This window comes from Malus domestica, chromosome 13 (assembly GCF_042453785.1).
Source record: "Malus domestica chromosome 13, GDT2T_hap1".
Classification (NCBI taxonomy): Eukaryota; Viridiplantae; Streptophyta; class Magnoliopsida; order Rosales; family Rosaceae; genus Malus; species Malus domestica.
In genome coordinates this window covers 296,278-314,037 of record NC_091673.1, presented here as the reverse complement: position 1 = coordinate 314,037, position 17,760 = coordinate 296,278, and the positions used below count along the sequence as shown (strand labels likewise).

Below are 17,760 nucleotides of genomic sequence, written 5' to 3'. Positions count from 1 at the left end.
TACATGCAGCTTGATATGAAGAATGGAGAACACCATTAACAGTTTTGATATCATCAAAATTCAATGCACCTTTTTTCAAATTTAAAAGCATTCTTAAATAATATAACTCACCAGATGCAGGGTGCACATATGCTATCCTACCAATTGATCCTTTGTGTTTCCTTGGCTTCCAAAACTTCTGTCGTCCATCATATAAAAACTTGGATGGCATCTGAGCATAAGTTAGCAAGCGTGATTCATTATAAATTTTATTTGCTTCAAACCAAGCTGTTAACATAGTATGTTCAGAAGCTCTTTGATTAATAATTGATTCCAATGATTGATTACCACTGAAAACAATGTTTTGTTCTAATGGTAAATGGACAGGTAATCGCTCAACAGAAGGTTCTCTATAATGTATTGAATATTGGAACAATCTCCAAACAGCCTCATATGGTGATATGTATCTACAATTGAGATATGCTAATATTTCATCATTTGAATCTTCTTGAAGAAGTAACCGTGCTCTATCTGAACCTTTATTAATATATTTGAACAAATACTTTATAAGCATAGATTGACAACATGATTCAACATTTATATGAGCATTGTATCTCAAAAGTAGTTCTGCATTATAAGGAACAACAAAGCTATTATCAATTTTGATGCCATTTTTTATGAAAAATTTTGTATCATCGTCACAACGCTTATAAATTGGAAAACCATTAGGCTCAAATAGTGTTTCATTTTTATATGGTTTTGGAAAATTTTTTGAACACTTATTTTCTCGCATGCAAGGAGACTTTGAATTAATGTGACCACATGGACCATGAATCATAAATTGATTAACAATTTCATAAAGCTTTGGATTAACAATTTTATCTGGTATTTCAGCTGAAATAATAGAATCTATATCACATGAGGAATGACACTTGAAGTTTGATTTTAACCATATTAATATATGAGAATGAGGCAAACCTCTTTTTTGAAATTCAATCGTGCAAACATCTGTTTATAAGAAAAATAAAAGAAAACAAACAAACAGAGAAAAAAAATTATGTTAGGTCAGAAAAAAATAAATAAACATTAATAAAGGAAAAGAAGGACTCTTAGAGACTTACTTGCTTCAACTTCTCCAAAAGGTTTTCCAGATTTTATAAAGTGAAGCATATCATCGAGTTTCATTTTAAATACTCTGGAAATTATATCAGGCCTATCTTCAGGTTTGAATCCTGGTTTTTTCTGAAATTCTCTTATGATTTCTGGCCACTTTATATTGCATGTGAATGTTATGAATAAATTAGGATGTCCATATTCTCTGCAAATAGCCATTGCATCTTGATAATTATTAATCATATATCTAGGACTCCCTGTGTATGAAGCAGGCAATACAATTTTTTGTCCCAAATTGTTTGCATCATTATCACCCCTTGACATCGCATCATAAATTCCTTTGTAAACTTCACTTCTTAAATTTTTTTGGTTTTGCCTAATGTAATCTAACCTATCTTCTTCAAGTGTTGCATAAGAATCAACCAAATATTGTTGAAAAAGTCTCCCCCCTTTTAACAATGTTGTTAAGCATGGTTCTCGTTCTTGAATTTGATACGCTATAAAAGCTCTCATGGGTATCCTTTGTCTTTTAGTCTCTGAACCCTTATAATTTTTGTTCCATTTTAAATCAGGTCTATAACCATCTTCACCGTATGGGAAAAGAAGAGGATATTGCAAAGACATAAATTTTGGATTTAATTTTGTAACACGCTTTAATCCTTCACTTTTAGACTCAATAATAATATCTCTATTAGAATCAGCAAGTCCTATATCACCAACTATCAGACCACTTATTTCATCACTTGTTGGTTGGTCATATTGTTTACCATCTGTTGTTTCTCTTGCTGATAATCTCATTTTCAAAGAAGTGAGTCTATTAGTTTCAAACTTATTTCTTGCTGTTCGAAAAAGCTTAACTAACTCATTTGACATATCAAACATCTTAATCAAACCTTCAACAATTTTTGGATCAAGCTTTCTATTATTTCCATCAGATTCAAAAGCCTTCAATCGATTTTGCACTTCATTGTATGTATCATAGACATATAATTGTGCAAATTTTGGACACTCATTGTCAGCAGGCAACAGAGATCCCATCAAATGGCAAACTTGACCACTAATTTTGAAAATATAAGGACCTGAACCATCATTAATTGAGTGATCAATTTTGGCTCCCATCGAAGTAAATGAAAACATAGAATTGTAAGCTCTAATATTTTCTCGAAATGATAAACTTTTTGGACCACCATTTGGATCAAGCAAAGATTCTAAAAAAGGCGGTGTTGGTTTTGGATTTGGAAAAGCAATTTTTCCTTGTTGACAACAAAGAGTGAGAATAGGTTCATCTTTTTTACATACTTGCTTAAGAGACTCTTTCAACCAAAAATAGGCACCGCAGTGACTACATTTATAATTCTTATCCCCAAAATCCACATTATACCTATACTAAAACCCCAACGACGTGGTACTGTTCACGGACAGTGCACGGACTAAAATGCCCCTCGATTTGTTTGTTAAGCCAAATTTTTGTCATCTTTTCCACAGTGAAAAGACTGCCTTGCCCTCAAAGGCCACGGGTTGATACTTTCCTGTTTCCTTTTTTTTTTCTATATTGTTGTAGCTATCTACTAAAGCAGTTCCCGTCCACTGTTCATCCTGTGAGAGGGCTACTGTTCATCATGTGTATCTTCTTTTAAATTCTGACTCCCTCTTCGATTCCAGCGTTTTTCCCTTACCTAATCCACACCTGGCAGCAAATGGTACCTGCCTTTCCATAAAAAAATAATTAAAAAACCATACCTGATCCACATCTGGCAGCAATGATGCATGCCTTTCCACCAAAAAATAATTAAAAAACCAAAAATCTGGAACATGCAGAATAAAATGGATAGAAAAGGGGAAAAAGAAAGAGAGAGAGAAACAAAAGCTGAGCATGGATTGTGAGAGAGGGTGTCCATCACCAGAAAAAAAATAATTAAAAAAACAACATCATGACATCTGGAACAGTTCCCCACCAATGTTCATCACGTCTTTCCTTTATTCCGCACGTCATTCCTCGCAATTCCTCTAATTTTTGCCCACGCGTTCATCGCTCTGCACACCTCCTCTTCAATCATCCTGTCCACGTGTCGATCATCGTCGAAGGGCTCTGCTTCGACTCATTCTCGACTTTTCCTCTAACTCTCCTTCACTTTGCGGTCTTCTCTCATCTCTCACTCTTTCTCATGCTTTCTTTCTCTACCCAAGAAGCCTTCCATCCATTTCGATCTCTCCCACAAACCCTTATGTTGCTAAAGCTTGCCTTCCCTCGCTCTCCGATCTCGATTTCTCTCTCACTTTCCTGCTGAAAAAGACCAACCCAGTAGAAATTTCTCCAGTTCTCTCTCTCAAAAACTATAAATCACAGTGGCCAAACTCTAGAAAAATAAAAATAAATAAATAAATGGAATTCGAAAAGCCATTTGCTTTTCCTTGGATTTGGGTTTTCCTTCGATTTCTACACTGTCCAAAACTAGCGGCGTGGATCAAGCTAGGGTTTTCTCTGAGTCGCGATTGTTGCTCTGTCCTCCGCCGTCCGTCACTGTAAGTCCTTTTTTTTTCCAGAATTTTCAATGCATCGTTTTCTCTTCGTGTCCAACTTTTGTGTGTCTCTGTTATAAAATGTTGACGCCGAAGGTTTGTTGCTGAAAAATTGCGGCTACAAGTTTTTTCAGATTTTCCAATTTCGTTGCCAAAAAAAAAAAAAAAAAAAAACTCCGACGACCAGCGTTTTGTGGTGAGTTTTCCAGTTTTGTCTATGCTCTTTTTTCTAATTTTGGATTTGCAAATGAGTATTCTTTTTTCTTTGTTCCTTCGTGACTTGCATGCTGCTATATAATTTGGTTCTGTTTTTGTTTGTTCTCAAAGTTTGGTGTGTGGGAATCCGTTAGTGCTTCATTTTTGCTCTGTACCAAGAGTTGTTTTCTTCTTTCTTATGGTTGTGAATATATGTATGTGAACATATAAAACCTTCGTTTGGAGTGAATCGAAAAGCTTACTACGATAAAATTATATTTTGTGGTACTTGAATATTAGCCCATGGTATAATCAGTTTCTACTCAAAGTCTAGAAATCAAAGGACCCCAAATTTGCCAGAAAACGAGTAGAGGTTGGTTGTCCTGCAATCTAACCTCAATAATTATGGTTTTCACTTTATAAATTCTGGATTTTTTTAGTTAATTGTTTGGACTTTGAATTGGCTGATGAGGTTATATTAAGTTTTGAACTTTGATTTTTGTTTTGTGTGATTGCAGAGCAAGGAGAATTGACCCCAGTTAGCTCCAACCTTGCGGTGAACTTTTCTTTTTGTTTAGAGTTATGAGAATTCTTATAGAAAAAATTAGAAAAACTCATATTATAATTTTTGGTTTAAATATGTTTTTAATTTGGTCCACCATGTTATGTTTGTTAACAAGAACCTATAAGAGTCTCAAATTCAGTTTCGAACTCTGACTAAAAATGGAACTTGGTGCCTCCTAAGCCCTCAAAATTTAAGTAACCCCATGATTTTTACATTACTGCGTTCGTTTTCTCTACTAATTATTGTTATATGAATTGTATTCTTCTATTAAAAATGATTAATTACACTGTCCAAAAAAATAAAAAATAAAAAACCTCATGCATTGTAGGTTTGGGATGATAGTTTAAAATCAATATGCTCATTAGCCAGTCTGAGAACCTAATTTGGGAAGTGGGTTTTAAAGTTTCAATAGTTTCGTTATGTGTAATTTTCTTGCTTTGCCTACTAAGAATCTAATAACCAAATGCTTAGTTATTTTCTCCAAATGGTTTTCGATTTGTTGTAGGTAAACGAGGGCTACTCTACTGTTTATGCAGCAGGGGAAGGGAAGGGAAGTAAAAATTATAAGCAAATGCGTATAAGTTACAAGCTTTTAATTAAAAATAGAAATGGAGTGACAACAAACAAAATATAGGTAAAACTGACCACTACATTCTTTCTATTTAAATATAAATCAATTGATTAAGTTTGTGTCTATACAAGTTTAATATGAAGTTATGTGTTGATTTTAAAAGAACCATGCATGCTGGATTTTTATAGAAGTGTCATGAAAGTTTTATACCAAACTTTTTACAGGGATTAAGTTCATTTAAGTATGGGTCGTTTTGTATTTGAAATCTGAAAGGAGAAACAGAAATTACAAGAAGAAGAGGAAGATTGCGTTCCGATCATGGCCTTCTCTTCCTGCCTCTTATCCAAATCCTGACAAGTTAGTTACTCAACCTTCACTTCTCATCCGTCTCCTTTTTTTGATTTTAAAAGAACCATGCATGCTGGATTTTTATAGAAGTGTCATGAAAGTTTTATACCAAACTTTTTACAGGGATTAAGTTCATTTAAGTATGGGTCGTTTTGTATTTGAAATCTGAAAGGAGAAACAGAAATTACAAGAAGAAGAGGAAGATTGCGTTCCGATCATGGCCTTCTCTTCCTGCCTCTTATCCAAATCCTGACAAGTTAGTTACTCAACCTTCACTTCTCATCCGTCTCCTTTTTTTTTTCTTTCTTTTTATATTGTTTGGCTTCTGAGATTTGAGAAAATTAGGACATTTAAAGATTTTGATTTCATTTTAAATTTTCTTAAATTTATTGATTATTAGATGACATAGTTTGTGATATACTGTAATTGATTTGAGTGATTATAATTTTAATTTTTCATGGTTAGAGCGGCATCGCGATGAAATGGGTATGAATTAACATATTTTGTGCGTTTGAATCCTCAATGAAGTTGTTTACTACAGTAATTGTGTTTGTTTGATAATAGGGATCTTATTGAAAAGCAAGGAAGAAGAATTGAATTAGATTATTGCGGGGCTCAAGAAAAACTATGCTTCTTTACAAGAGAAATTTACGAAATAAGAGTTGGATAAGATGGTAAGTAGATGGGTTTGATATTCATTGTGGCTGAATTTAGGTAACTTCTGTACATTATTAAATGTTTGAATATGTCTATCAGGCTGCAATGGAATCTCTCATTATGGAAAGAGAGGCTAGACTTGAAATTGAGCGACGACAAAATTCCCTCTCATATGAGCACAGGAGAGTTCAAAGAGAGCTTTTAAGTGCTACTCAGAAGGTAGGCTCCATGTGCAATTGTTCTTGCTATTTAGGCAATTTCCTGGAACATTGAGTAGAAAAACAAATTAGAATTTTGTTGGTTTTTTCTTTTATGAAGTGTAAGCGTTAATGCATTTCATCCTAATATGCAACTTATATTAGTATCGCATTTTGAAAGGTTAGCATCTCAAGTGAACCAAATTTACCATTTTCCATTTAAATGAATTTTAAGATAACCTCCGGTCCATGTTTGTTTAACAATTTGTTATAATTCATTATATAGTTTTCAAAAAGGTCGTGCATAATTCTTGCTGAACTTGGTTTGGGTTTCTTTTGTTTACGGATGAAGTGAGTTAATCACAGTTCTATCTGGTTAGTCATGTTCCCATTGTTGCATGACTTTTTGAACAGAAAACAAGGTTTATTATTTCAATTTCCACATCTACTTTTGATTTGGTAGATGTTGATTAATCTCATCTGTACCTGTTACTATTTTGTGGCTATATATGATTTATTTGACTTCCCAATTCTATATAATTAGTTCCATTGAAATACATTTGGCATACGTTAATTCTGCCTTTCTACAATTTCTACAATTTCTCATTGCTGCTTAAGTGGAACAAAATTAACTCAAACATTGCTTACGAAGAGAATGAAGTTGCATAATCTTTCATGAAATTTTCAATCCCGCAGTAACGCGCGGGCACAAATATCTAGTAATCTTTTAAAACCCCTGCAAAAAAAATACACAGGAAAGAAAAGAAAGAAAACGGGACTTAGGAAAGATATGCAATAAACTAAATATAAATTTACACGATAACAGAAATATATTTTTATATAAATTAAAAAACATACCAGTTCTGCTTTTCTGGAAGAATGCTTGGCCCTTGTTCATAAGATTGTAATTTTGAGGATCAATCGTTTTTTCAGCCATGTTATCAGAATTATCCAACAAATTAATAGGTTTTTTACCTTTTCGATCAGAAGGCTGAACAATTTTTTCAACAGATGCAGTATGCTGCACTTTATCATAATTAGCATTTTTCAAATCGCATTGTACAACAGCTGATCCACTACTACTACACTGATGTTTAAAATATGGAGTTCGAAGAAATGTATCAATCTGAGATAAAACAGCGTTTTCATGATTTTCAAGATAACTGGTTCTACACACTTTTCTTGGCTGATGGTCACACTGAACCAAGACATTATATTCATTATCACTATTTGTTTGTTTTTTGTTGTTATCATCATTGACCAACGCATTTATAGATCTTTTAGACATGTTGAAAACAAATTGTTATGAGGAAAAGCGAAGAGCTGCAAAAAAGATTGGAAAAAAAAAAGAAAAAAAAAGTGAAAAAAAATTAACACATAAATCACACAGCAAAAAAACATAACAAACATTAATTATGAACAAACCATCAAAATTAGGATTTCAATTTAAACACAATTAAAGTTAAAGGAAATACCAAGTTTATTCATACTTTATAAAACAAAATCGAAACAAATACTTAAAATTTGATCTTAACAATTCCAAAATTTTAGCTCACTCACCTTTATTACAGAAATCTTTCAAACACAAAGACAAAGACGCCAAAGCGTGAAAGCACAGTATTTTGAAACCCTCTTTTTTTTTCCAACTTGCAGAGTTGAAATTTTTCAAGCACCTGTATTTGTCAAGAGAAATCATCACATTATATCAATAAAAAAAATCATCGGTAACAAAATCGACACACATGAAAAAACAAACAGTGTACAAATAACATTCAGGATGAAAATGTGCTTGGTGAACAGAAAGACAAAGAATGGTTCACGTGGCCACCCCAAAACAGGTTGAAAATTAAGCTTCACTATGAATGGAAAGATTAATAGATGATAATTAAGAAGGCCTGATACCCAAGCCAAAATTGGAGATATCCTTTGTAAACAAAAAGATTGAGCATTTCCACTAATTTTTTTTTTTGGGGGGGGGGGGGGGGTGTTTGGGAAAGCTCATAAAAAGACATCAAATTTTATACTTATTGCATGCAAGGTATGCAACAGCTTCCCACCGCTTAAAATCACATAAATAAAAGGAATAGAATCAAGAAAAAAAGTTAATTACACAATAATTACACCTTCACTAAGATTAATAAATTAACCAAGGAAATAAATTATAAAAATGAAGACCATGAGAATAATTGGCTCACCTTTGTACTGTGATTTGCTGCCAAAAACAAAAATAATGTCATATACATTAAGCCTGCCTAATTACTAAAAACAAAACATTTTGCGAGAAGTAAGAACATACCCAAACTTGTTTGCAAATAGATGAGAAAATTTTATACCTGAAACAAATGGGAAATTTATTAGGAAAGATAGATCAGCCCATATGTGTGTAATCTATATGCAAAAAACTACTTTCTTCATCAGCCAAATCGTTTCACAAATAAATAAAAAAACAGAATCATATCTTGAACAATGCCAATTAATGATTTCCCATTTCCTTAAGCCCAACATGAAAGCCAATGAACTAATGAAAGAGCGAAAAATAGAAACAAAAAACCTCAATTAAGCAATCAACTGGAATCAAATGGAGAACTATTTAACAGACCTGGAAAACTACTATAAAAGGTTTGAAAATTACCCAGTAAGATTAAAAAAAAAAAAGATGAGATGGAGCGAGAATCACATACCAGCAACACGTTTAAATATGTAGGCTCCTCTGAGAGAGTATCAAGACTGACTGATGAGAGTGCAGAGAAACGAATGATTAAGAAATTAAAGCTCTAAGCTCAAATTTGGGGCTTCCACTTTCCAACTGGGCAAGAAATAACAGAGAAAACACAGAGAGAGTCAATCCACCAAAAATATTAATCAAATGGGTTTCTTCTAATTCAAATTTTGGACCACCCAAATTCCGATGAAGCAATAACCCAAAATTCCAACAGATTGAAGCTCTCACAGATTACAAATCATCAATAACCAGCAATAAAAAAAATTGAAAACAGTAATAATGAAGCAAAAAGAAATTAAAGCTGCAAGCCATTCTCTAAATCTCAGGCAGCAATCCAAATCACCAGTAATTTGCACATAATGATAAGAATCTAGTAGTACTCCAATTGTTTAAAACCCAAGTTCCAGAAATCATGAAAAATGTTACAACAGCAGATAACAAAGGGTCAAAAAAAAAAAAGAACAGCCACACCTTCTGAAATAAAAAACAAAACCAAAGAACACATTCACACCATCGGTCCAAACGATATCTAGAAAAGAAAAAAAAAATTGACAGACAAAACGCATGTAAACATATCAAAAATAAAAAAAATAAAAAAAATAAAAACTGTAGACAGAAGGAAATCACAAAACTCACGAAAAAGGAATTGAAGACAGCAAAGCCAACTTTTTATACCAAGCAGTGACAACGACGGCACAGAGATGAATTTTTACAAACGAACCGTTCGGAGCGAGCAGAGAGAGATGAGAACATAAAGGTAGAAAAATTAGGGTTCGAGACCATGCCTCACCACAGCAAAGCTAACTTTTTATACGAAGCAGCGACAGCGACCGGACAGAGGAAATTTTTATAAACCGATTGACCGGCGCGAGCGGACAGAGATGAGATTCAAAAGGGAGAAAAATTAGGGTTTGAGAGATAAAGAAAGCTAATCCCAAAATGGCTGAGAACGGCGACAACAATTTAGAAAAAAGGAAAGAGCATCCAAAGAAATCGAAACAGGAAAGGATCAACGCGTGGCCTTCGAGGGCAAGGCAGTCTTTTCACTGTGGAAAAGATGGCAAAAATTTGGCTTAACAAACAAATCGAGGGGTATTTTAGTCCGCGCACTGTCCGTGAACAGTAACGCGGTTTTGGGGTTTTAGTATAGGTATAATTTGATAAAATATATAGATAAAAACGTGGGCCGTGGGTTGAGATCCACAGATCCGTTTCGGCCTCGGCACAGCCCACGCTCCGACTGATTCGGTACGAACTACGAACCCTAACTCGAGTTGTATGAGACGAAGGAGATGTCATGTCATGGCAGTCAGTTGTGTTGTATTATGTTGACCGTTGACTTGTTTCCATTATTCAGATTCACTTCACTTCATCCCCTTCCGTCCTCACTCCATTATTCATATCCTGTTTGTCTACAAATTTCACCTCCAACAACAGTTCACCCAGCCACGGCGGCGGCGGCGGCGAGAGAGAAGAAAAGCAGGCAGTCGCAGGCGATGGGGTCATTGGGATGGGAAGAGACGGTGAGAAAGGCGGAGAAGCTGGTGGAGGAAGCCATGAAGGAGAACGACGCGTCCCACGACGCTGCTCACGTGTGGCGGGTCCGAGACCTCGCTCTCTCTCTCGCCCGTGAAGAAGGCCTCTCTTCCAATTCCGACTCCATGCAAATTGTAACTCCTACTCTCGCTACCAGTAACTTTTAAAGGGAAAATAACAATTGCATTAATTTATCTAAAGCTTGATTTTGGTACTGAATTGCCAACATTTGCAGATTGAACAGTTGAGTTCTTCACAAAAGAAGATTTCTTTAGGGGTGGTGCTATCCATGCACCACTTTCTATCCCCCGACCCTCTCTCATTCCGGCAGTCGGATGGAATGAATTGAATATCAAAGAATATAAATTAACAAGAGGTGTCTGGAAGGTAAAAAGTGGATAGCACCGCCCTTTCTAAACATACCAAGCTCATCACATTACTAACGCTCTCTGATACAAGTCGGTTCCGCATACAATGACAGTGCCAGCAATGTTAATGTAATCAGTTTTGTCCTTTTAAATAACATTATTGTTAATCTGTACTCTACTTTTCTTGGTCGACAGATAGAAGTGGCTGCACTTCTCCATGATATAGGTCAGTTAGTGTTCACAACCAAACTTTATAACATATCTTTGTGTGCTTGCTTATAAATGGATGTGCGACACACTGCACCCATTCCTATTAAATGTCTACTTTTATCTATCTTCTTGTTGGCTACTTGTTACGTGCAGTAGTACTTCTATGTGGCTTTCATTCTATGTTTCTTCCTGCATCTTTTCAGCTTTGCTTTTATTTTCTTGTTCTGATACGGTATAGCCTACTGATCATTCAAGTTGTTGATTGCTTGCTGCAGGTGATTACAAGTACTTGAGGTTTGTACGTTTCTCATTCTTTGTTTCCTTTAACTTATATTTTCCTTTTCTGTTGTTTTGTCTGGCTCTTCCATCGATTCATCGTTTCCCTCATGTTATTTTTGGAATGTAGAGATCCCTCAGAGGAAAAAATTGTTGAGAACTTTCTCGATGAGGAGGGCATAGATGAGACTAAGAAAATGAAGATTATAACGATCATCAAGGGAATGGGTGAGCCGATTACTGCTCCTTTCTGTCATGTTATTTCTCCCCTGTTCTGCTTACGTGATGTAAAAATCATTTGAGTTTAATCCTGTATTCTAAATCAGAATTTCATACTGCCAAAATGTAAATGCCATGTCTCTTTTCTACATAGGAAAATATTGTATGTTTCCACACATGCACCAATATATGCATCCGTATTTTCTCCATTTACGGTTTATATCACTTTAGAACCATATAATTTTTTCAGTTTCATTGTGTTCTTAATATTTATGCAATTCTGATTTTTGTTCAATATCCTTTGTGGACAAGAGGTCGCACTTGGTGCGATGGCAAGTGCCTTCGCCCATGAGCGGTAGGTCTCGGGTTCGAGCCTTGGGAGCAGCCTCTCCATAAATGGGGGTAAGGCTAGCCGACATTCACCTCTCCCAGACCCTGCGTAAAGCGGGAGCCTTGTGCACTGGGTACGACCTTTTTTTATCCTTTGTGGACGTTATTGTGGTTGTTAACCCTTTGTAGCTGTTTGCTGTAATAGAATGTTTAATTCCAAGCACCTTATTGTGCATATGAGCTCTGATATACAAGTACTTCTACTTTCCAGGTTTCAAAGATGAGCTTGCAGGAACAAATAACGATTTTCCTCCAGAATTTGGGGTTGTTCAAGATGCTGATCGTCTCGATGCAATTGGTGCTATTGGTAATCTCTGTACTTGATAATTCTAAACATTAGATTTTGTCTACCTACTATCTCTATGTAAGTTTAAAATTGGGATGACTGCTTCAAGAGCAACTGTGGGTGTAACTGTTTTTGCACAATATTAAGTAGTCTTTTGGTCACAGGAATTGCTCGTTGCTTTACTTTTGGTGGAAGTAGGAACAGAGTGCTACATGATCCTAAGATTCTGCCACGATGTGACTTATCCAAGGAAAAGTACATGAAAAAGGATGAGCAGACTACTGTGAATCACTTTCACGAGAAGCTTCTTAAGCTAAAGGCTTTGATGAAAACAAAGGTAAATTTGTTGAAACATGGACATGACATTACACGTTCCTCACTTGGAATCTTCCTCATTTGCATGCATTACATATGTATGTATATTATCATCCATTCAGTTTGTGATATGAGGTTTGACCATTGATTTCAGGCTGGGCAGAAGAGAGCTGAGAGACGGCACAAGTTCATGGAGGAGTTTCTTGTAGAGTTCTATGAAGAGTGGGATGGGAGAGCTTGAACGAGGTAATTTTTCTTATTGTTATTTATTTATCTCAGAACAGTCAGATGCAAATTATATAGCACTCCTAGGCCTTGTTTGTTAGAGAGGATCAGCTTGGATAGGACTATTCACTATATTAAAGACATTTTGAAGGGAGAAATGGATGACAACTTCCCTATTTTGTCGAAGTGGAAGATTACTCATGAAGAAAAGTTGTTCCCTTTAATCCTACCATTTTTTTTGGGATCAGCAGGGATGTCTTTTCTTCATGAGTAACCTTCAAGTTGGACGAAATATGGAAGTTTTCATCCATTTCTTCCTTCAAAATGCCTTCAATATAGTGAATAGTCATATCCAAGTCGGTCCTTCCTATCAAACATGGCCCTAGTGTTCTAAACAAAGAAAAGAGAATCTAGAATGTAATCATTCTAACAGTGCTGAATTTTGTGATTATGTTAGAACTTGTCAACTTCGCTCCTGGAGCGGAACTTGCTTGAAGATGCGGGCTATAATATTCAAACCAACTGTATGACAAAATATATTTTATAAAATGAGTCTTTTCTCATAGGACTGTAATATGTTGGTGGATACCAAGGAAGTCAATTATCTCTTTGATGAGTATTGTACGAACAGGTACTAGGTAGGGTAGAATTAGAACCCTCTTTCCTGGATTGAAGCATAAGTAATCAATTTGATGAGAATATGAAATCTGTGGATGGAATTTAAATTCTATGTGACCAAATGAAAACTGGCTACATTATGCGACAAAACTAAACTCGGTAGGCAAAGTTGGTGGGGTGTAGCAATTTTCTTCATCGTGTAAAAAAATATGTCCGTTAACTTTAAGGTTGAGTGCCTCGTACTGCCGAGGTATCCAACTAGAGGTAGAGGTCAATGAAGCAAAAACAGACACGACTGGAATGTCGAGGTCCTGAGTTGCTCGCCAAACTTTGCCTTTTTCTTTTGTATTTGGCCCTCAAGGCTTTCGTAATTGAAATGCCTTAGAGTTGAGAAGAATGAAGAAGGGCAGAAAGGGCTTGCTTTACACGTGTAAGTGTGAAATGTCAGAAGTTTTACTTGCTCCGGTTGGATTGAGAGTTGAATAAATACCAAAGAGGAAGAGCCCACGCAATCGTCTCACGTGATGTGTGAGAAAGAAAGACACATGGTAATAAATCACCGCTTGCGGCTAAGATTTTACCATAGAATTACAAGTTTGTCTGCAGGCATCGGAGTGGCTACCATTTTTGTGACTCAAGTAGTTAGTTATATTGGCAAATTGGTGTTTAGGTTTAGCTTTCGTTAGGATTAATCACAAATTAGTGAAAGGGAAAGATGAACTTATTTGTTACAGAGAGAGAATACATGTATTATTCAAATACATATACGAGGAAGAATCCAAGATTACACAAGTCGATATCACTCTACAGATTTTCAATCATCTTCCCATGTATGTGGGATATGGCAATGCCACTATTTGTATATGAACGATATCATTATTACAAACGACAACAAAAAACGCCAAACACACTATAATCTCTATTGTATTAATCCCCATTAATATCATATATCATATATTTAGTCATTTGTGGCGCCCAGCATGGTCACGCTTTTGGAGAGTGACCTTCAACCCATGCTTCATGTACATGGTCAGTGCCAGCTTTGGCTCCACCGGATGATTTTCGACCACCCTCACACGGTACCGGTAAATGATGGAGGCAGCGACGAACTTCATTTGGTAATAAGCAAAGTCTTTGCCCAAGCAGAGGCGAGGACCTCCATTGAAAGCCGTAAATTTGTATGCAGACTCGCTCATGAAGCGGCCGTCTGATGACCGCAGCCATCTCTCGGGTTTGTACTCCCTGCAGTCCTTCCCCCAAATCGCCTCCATTCTCCCCATGGTGTACATTGCGTATATCACTTTTGTTCCCTTCTTCAATATTGTTCCATCTGGAAATACGTCATCTTCAACTACCTACGCATATAAACAATTCAATTCAATTAAAAAAACTTAGCTATAGCCTCTGCAATCTTCCTAACTAGTAACTGCTACACAATTGTTTGCAAGGGATAATATAGACAGAGTCACAGATTTAACCGGTTAGGTAAACAAGAATCTCATTAAATTAAGACTATATCCGTCTAGGGTGTCATCGTCGTTGACCGAAAAACAAAAACCAGTTATTCACTTAATTATAATTCACCTCAGGAAAAAATAGATAATTAGTAATATATATATGTGTGTGTGTGTGTGTGTGTGTTGTGTGTGTGTGTGTGTGTATTTATCTCACAATTATATCATGACTAGCTATATGATTAGTTGAAGAATGTTTGAGGCATGACAAGTCCCATAACATGCCATGCATGCACTTAAAATGGTTATTAGTTTGAGTAAACTAATGTTTAAAACGAAAAAGAAAATCAAGGTGTAAGTTGTGTAATTAACTAAACTGAACTTACCTCCTTGTGATCTAATGGAACTGAAGGGTACAACCTTAGAGCCTCTGATAGAGCTGCATGAAGATACTCCATCTTCTTGATCTCTTCTGGCTTGAATACTACTGCTTCATCATCGTCATTTTTAATTTCACGATCACGATCAGATGATGTTCTTGCGCCCACAATCCGGCATATTTCTTGAAGAATCTTATGCTCCACCTCCGGATTGTGATGAAGCAGCCAGAAGAACCAGCTCAGTGCCACCGATGACGTGTCTCTCCCTGCAAGTATGAAGTTGACGCATATATCCCTCAAGAATTTGTCCGAAAACGCCTCCCCCCTCTCGTCTTTCAAACCCATAAAAACCGTTAACAAGTCTGATCTAATCTGCTTATTCTTCTTATCATCATCATTAGAAGCATTAGAATTGTTGGTGGCAGAAATTAGTAGCGGGAGCTCTTTCTTCCTTGTCCGAATGACGTCTTCCGCAAACTCGTCCACTCCTCTTATGGACCTCTTTAGCTTCCTCTCAGCACCCAAGTTTAAGTACCTCATGGTCTTCCACAAGCAGGATGGGGTCACAAAGCGCATAACTGTTGCTTCCGTCGCATCCTCAAAGGCCTGAGCGAATGGTATTTTGGGTAACCCCAGCTGCAAGCAACCAGGGTCGACCCCAAACGCGATCATGCAAACATTGTCAAAAGTCAACCTCAAAAGAATGTCTTGGAGGTCGATTGCGGTCGAGTGTTTGATGGAGTCCTCTAAAACGGGCAGAAGCCTACCATGGACAAGTTCAAACAACGAATCCGCGGTCAGTTGCCGGAACTTAGCTGAGTGGAACTCGATGCTAGCCGTCTTCCTTTGTCGCTGCCACGTCTCGTCGTCCGCGTTGAATATGCCATCCCCGAGAAGATCTCGAACGGTGTCTCGGAAATAAGGGCCTTTGGGAAAATTGGAGAACTTGGTCTTGAGAAGGTGCTCCAAGTTACGAGGGTCTGAAGTGATGACGCTAAAGAGGCTGCTAAACCAAGGGCCTTGGAATAGAAACGTGCCGTTTTGGCGGCAAAGAACTTGGGAAAGCCACTCATATAGGTTGTTGGTTTGGAGTCCGAGTACGGCAAAAGAGAGAGAGGGTAGCATGCCAAGCACCGGCCAAACGGGTAGGCCATGGCGCTTCTTCTGCCTCAACGAGTGTATGGTTATGAAAACGCATAGAGCCAGAAAGAGCTCCAAGATTTGGATGTGGTGAAGGAAAAAGAGTTGCCCCGAAACCAAGTTTCTGGCCACGAAAGTCTCGGAGAAGGAGGGGCAGGTGAGATTATTGATGGGAGGAGAAGGAGGAGTGGTGATCATGTTGTTGGAATGAGAGGAGAGCCTATATGTGATGAGAGTGTGTGGTTTATTAATATTGGCAGACTAACACTATGATGAAATTGAAATGAATGGGTTGGTTTAATTAGGTTGAGGAGTGGCACGGTGGAGGTCATGTGTTATATGGGGGGCGGTCATGATTCATCATTTGTGTGTTTCTTGGCGTGCATGTTTTCTACTTCTTTCTTTTACCCAAGAGCTTTCGATTTGGTGAGCTGAAATGTGTCCTGGGCAACAGAAGTGGCTGCCCACCCATTCATATAAGCTTATTCGAGTTCATCCTTGTATATTCTTGCGGGCCCTACCATGGAAAGCATTTTGATGGTTCGAACCGTGTCGTGTTTAGGACTTTTTTTCAATTAAATAGTGTGATCTTCTTAGCATTTTCCTACCATTAAATAATTGTCATTTTAGTAGTTTCTTGAAATATTAATTTCTTTAGTTTTCTTATTTGCTTAATTCTTTTACTAAAAACTGAATGAAGAATTATAAGTAGACAATTTAGACATTAAAATAAAATTCACAATACTCTCACATTAATTAAAAAGTCTAGAGATTATATGTAAAATTTCTTTTTTTGTCCGAACCTTTTCCATATATGGAGTGATCACTATTCTTGAGCTATCTAGCTACTACCTAGCGTGAATATATGAAAATATTACAATTCACTTTGGAGAATATGGTCTGTGTGTAAAGCAAACGAATGGGAATGTCGGTCTCCGTGTGTTTTGGTTTGAGTAGAATATGGTGTATATATATATATATATATATATCTCTTGAAGTTTAAAGCAAAATGCTGATGCTTTCCTAAGTGCCGCCAAACTAAGGGTGGGCACAGTTCGTTCCAATGCAGTTTTGAGCGAAATCGAAACTAAAATAAAAAGTTTTTGCAATTTCAAACAGTTTATGTTCAGTTTCAAACCATTTACATATAAAATGAAGAAAATTCTCTCTATCAACAACATTAGTATATTACATAGAATGTGCTCTTAGTATTTCCAACTCCCCCATTTCCTGGATCTTTCCTTCTTTTCGGCTTTTTTTCCCACTTGGGCTTTTTGGCGGCTTCCATTTTCTCTAGAAATTAAGTTGCCATTTTTTCTTAAAAATTAAGAAAGTCGATACGTTTGAGAGTAAATGTCGATACCTTTGAGAGTAAAAGTCGATACCTTCCATCAGAGGGTTTTGAATTTTACACTTCACAGTCACTAAAATTCAACTATCACCAATCACAATATTACAATTTAAATTTGAAATAAA

The 17,760-nt window shown here is 36.4% G+C and overlaps 3 protein-coding genes and 2 long non-coding RNA genes across 14 annotated transcripts; 2 read left to right on the top strand and 3 right to left on the bottom strand.

Annotated features, from left to right (window-relative positions):
• Window positions 1–143: 143 nt before the first annotated feature.
• On the bottom strand, window positions 144–2,367 carry LOC139190390 (uncharacterized). The gene is made up of 3 exons (XM_070810617.1): window positions 1,101–2,367; window positions 958–987; window positions 144–211 (listed from the first exon to the last, which is right to left on the bottom strand). Exons 1-3 carry the CDS (start codon window positions 2,227–2,229, stop codon window positions 189–191), a joined length of 1,182 nt encoding a protein of 393 aa, XP_070666718.1. The 5' UTR covers window positions 2,230–2,367; the 3' UTR covers window positions 144–188.
• A 675-nt stretch (window positions 2,368–3,042) lies between these two features.
• On the top strand, window positions 3,043–6,384 carry LOC114820581 (uncharacterized). 6 transcript variants are annotated; one of them, XR_003768011.2, is made up of 8 exons: window positions 3,484–3,615; window positions 3,709–3,808; window positions 4,108–4,180; window positions 4,326–4,363; window positions 4,878–5,006; window positions 5,217–5,300; window positions 5,856–5,965; window positions 6,048–6,384. It is a non-coding gene; the product is annotated as an uncharacterized lncRNA (long non-coding RNA). The 6 variants fall into 6 exon arrangements; XR_011574611.1 differs by lacking the exon at window positions 4,108–4,180 and having other exon boundaries at window positions 3,043–3,615; window positions 3,747–3,808; XR_011574610.1 differs by lacking the exon at window positions 4,108–4,180 and having other exon boundaries at window positions 3,097–3,615; window positions 3,738–3,808.
• A 274-nt stretch (window positions 6,385–6,658) lies between these two features.
• On the bottom strand, window positions 6,659–9,832 carry LOC103430602 (uncharacterized). Of its 3 annotated transcripts, XR_011574613.1 has the most exons (6): window positions 9,653–9,814; window positions 8,827–8,951; window positions 8,442–8,478; window positions 8,341–8,357; window positions 7,706–7,818; window positions 6,659–6,881 (listed from the first exon to the last, which is right to left on the bottom strand). It is a non-coding gene; the product is annotated as an uncharacterized lncRNA (long non-coding RNA). The 3 variants fall into 3 exon arrangements; XR_003767834.2 differs by lacking the exon at window positions 6,659–6,881 and having other exon boundaries at window positions 7,608–7,818; window positions 9,504–9,832; XR_011574612.1 differs by lacking the exon at window positions 6,659–6,881 and having other exon boundaries at window positions 7,608–7,818.
• A 216-nt stretch (window positions 9,833–10,048) lies between these two features.
• LOC103451450 (uncharacterized) lies at window positions 10,049–13,255 on the top strand. 3 transcript variants are annotated; one of them, XM_070810618.1, is made up of 8 exons: window positions 10,049–10,115; window positions 10,225–10,537; window positions 10,967–10,997; window positions 11,257–11,275; window positions 11,388–11,485; window positions 12,078–12,173; window positions 12,317–12,489; window positions 12,622–13,255. In XM_070810618.1, exons 2-8 carry the CDS (start codon window positions 10,364–10,366, stop codon window positions 12,706–12,708), a joined length of 678 nt encoding a protein of 225 aa, XP_070666719.1. In that variant the 5' UTR covers window positions 10,049–10,115; window positions 10,225–10,363; the 3' UTR covers window positions 12,709–13,255. The 3 variants fall into 3 exon arrangements, with proteins under 3 accessions (XP_070666719.1, XP_028946948.2, XP_008389071.3); XM_029091115.2 differs by lacking the exon at window positions 10,049–10,115 and having other exon boundaries at window positions 10,157–10,537; window positions 12,622–12,713; window positions 13,150–13,255; XM_008390849.4 differs by lacking the exon at window positions 10,049–10,115 and having other exon boundaries at window positions 10,157–10,537.
• Window positions 13,256–14,034: 779 nt separating this feature from the next.
• On the bottom strand, window positions 14,035–16,740 carry LOC103451451 (cytochrome P450 86B1-like). Its single transcript, XM_008390850.4, has 2 exons — window positions 15,151–16,740; window positions 14,035–14,665 (listed from the first exon to the last, which is right to left on the bottom strand). Exons 1-2 carry the CDS (start codon window positions 16,480–16,482, stop codon window positions 14,273–14,275), a joined length of 1,725 nt encoding a protein of 574 aa, XP_008389072.3. The 5' UTR covers window positions 16,483–16,740; the 3' UTR covers window positions 14,035–14,272.
• Window positions 16,741–17,760: the final 1,020 nt, after the last annotated feature.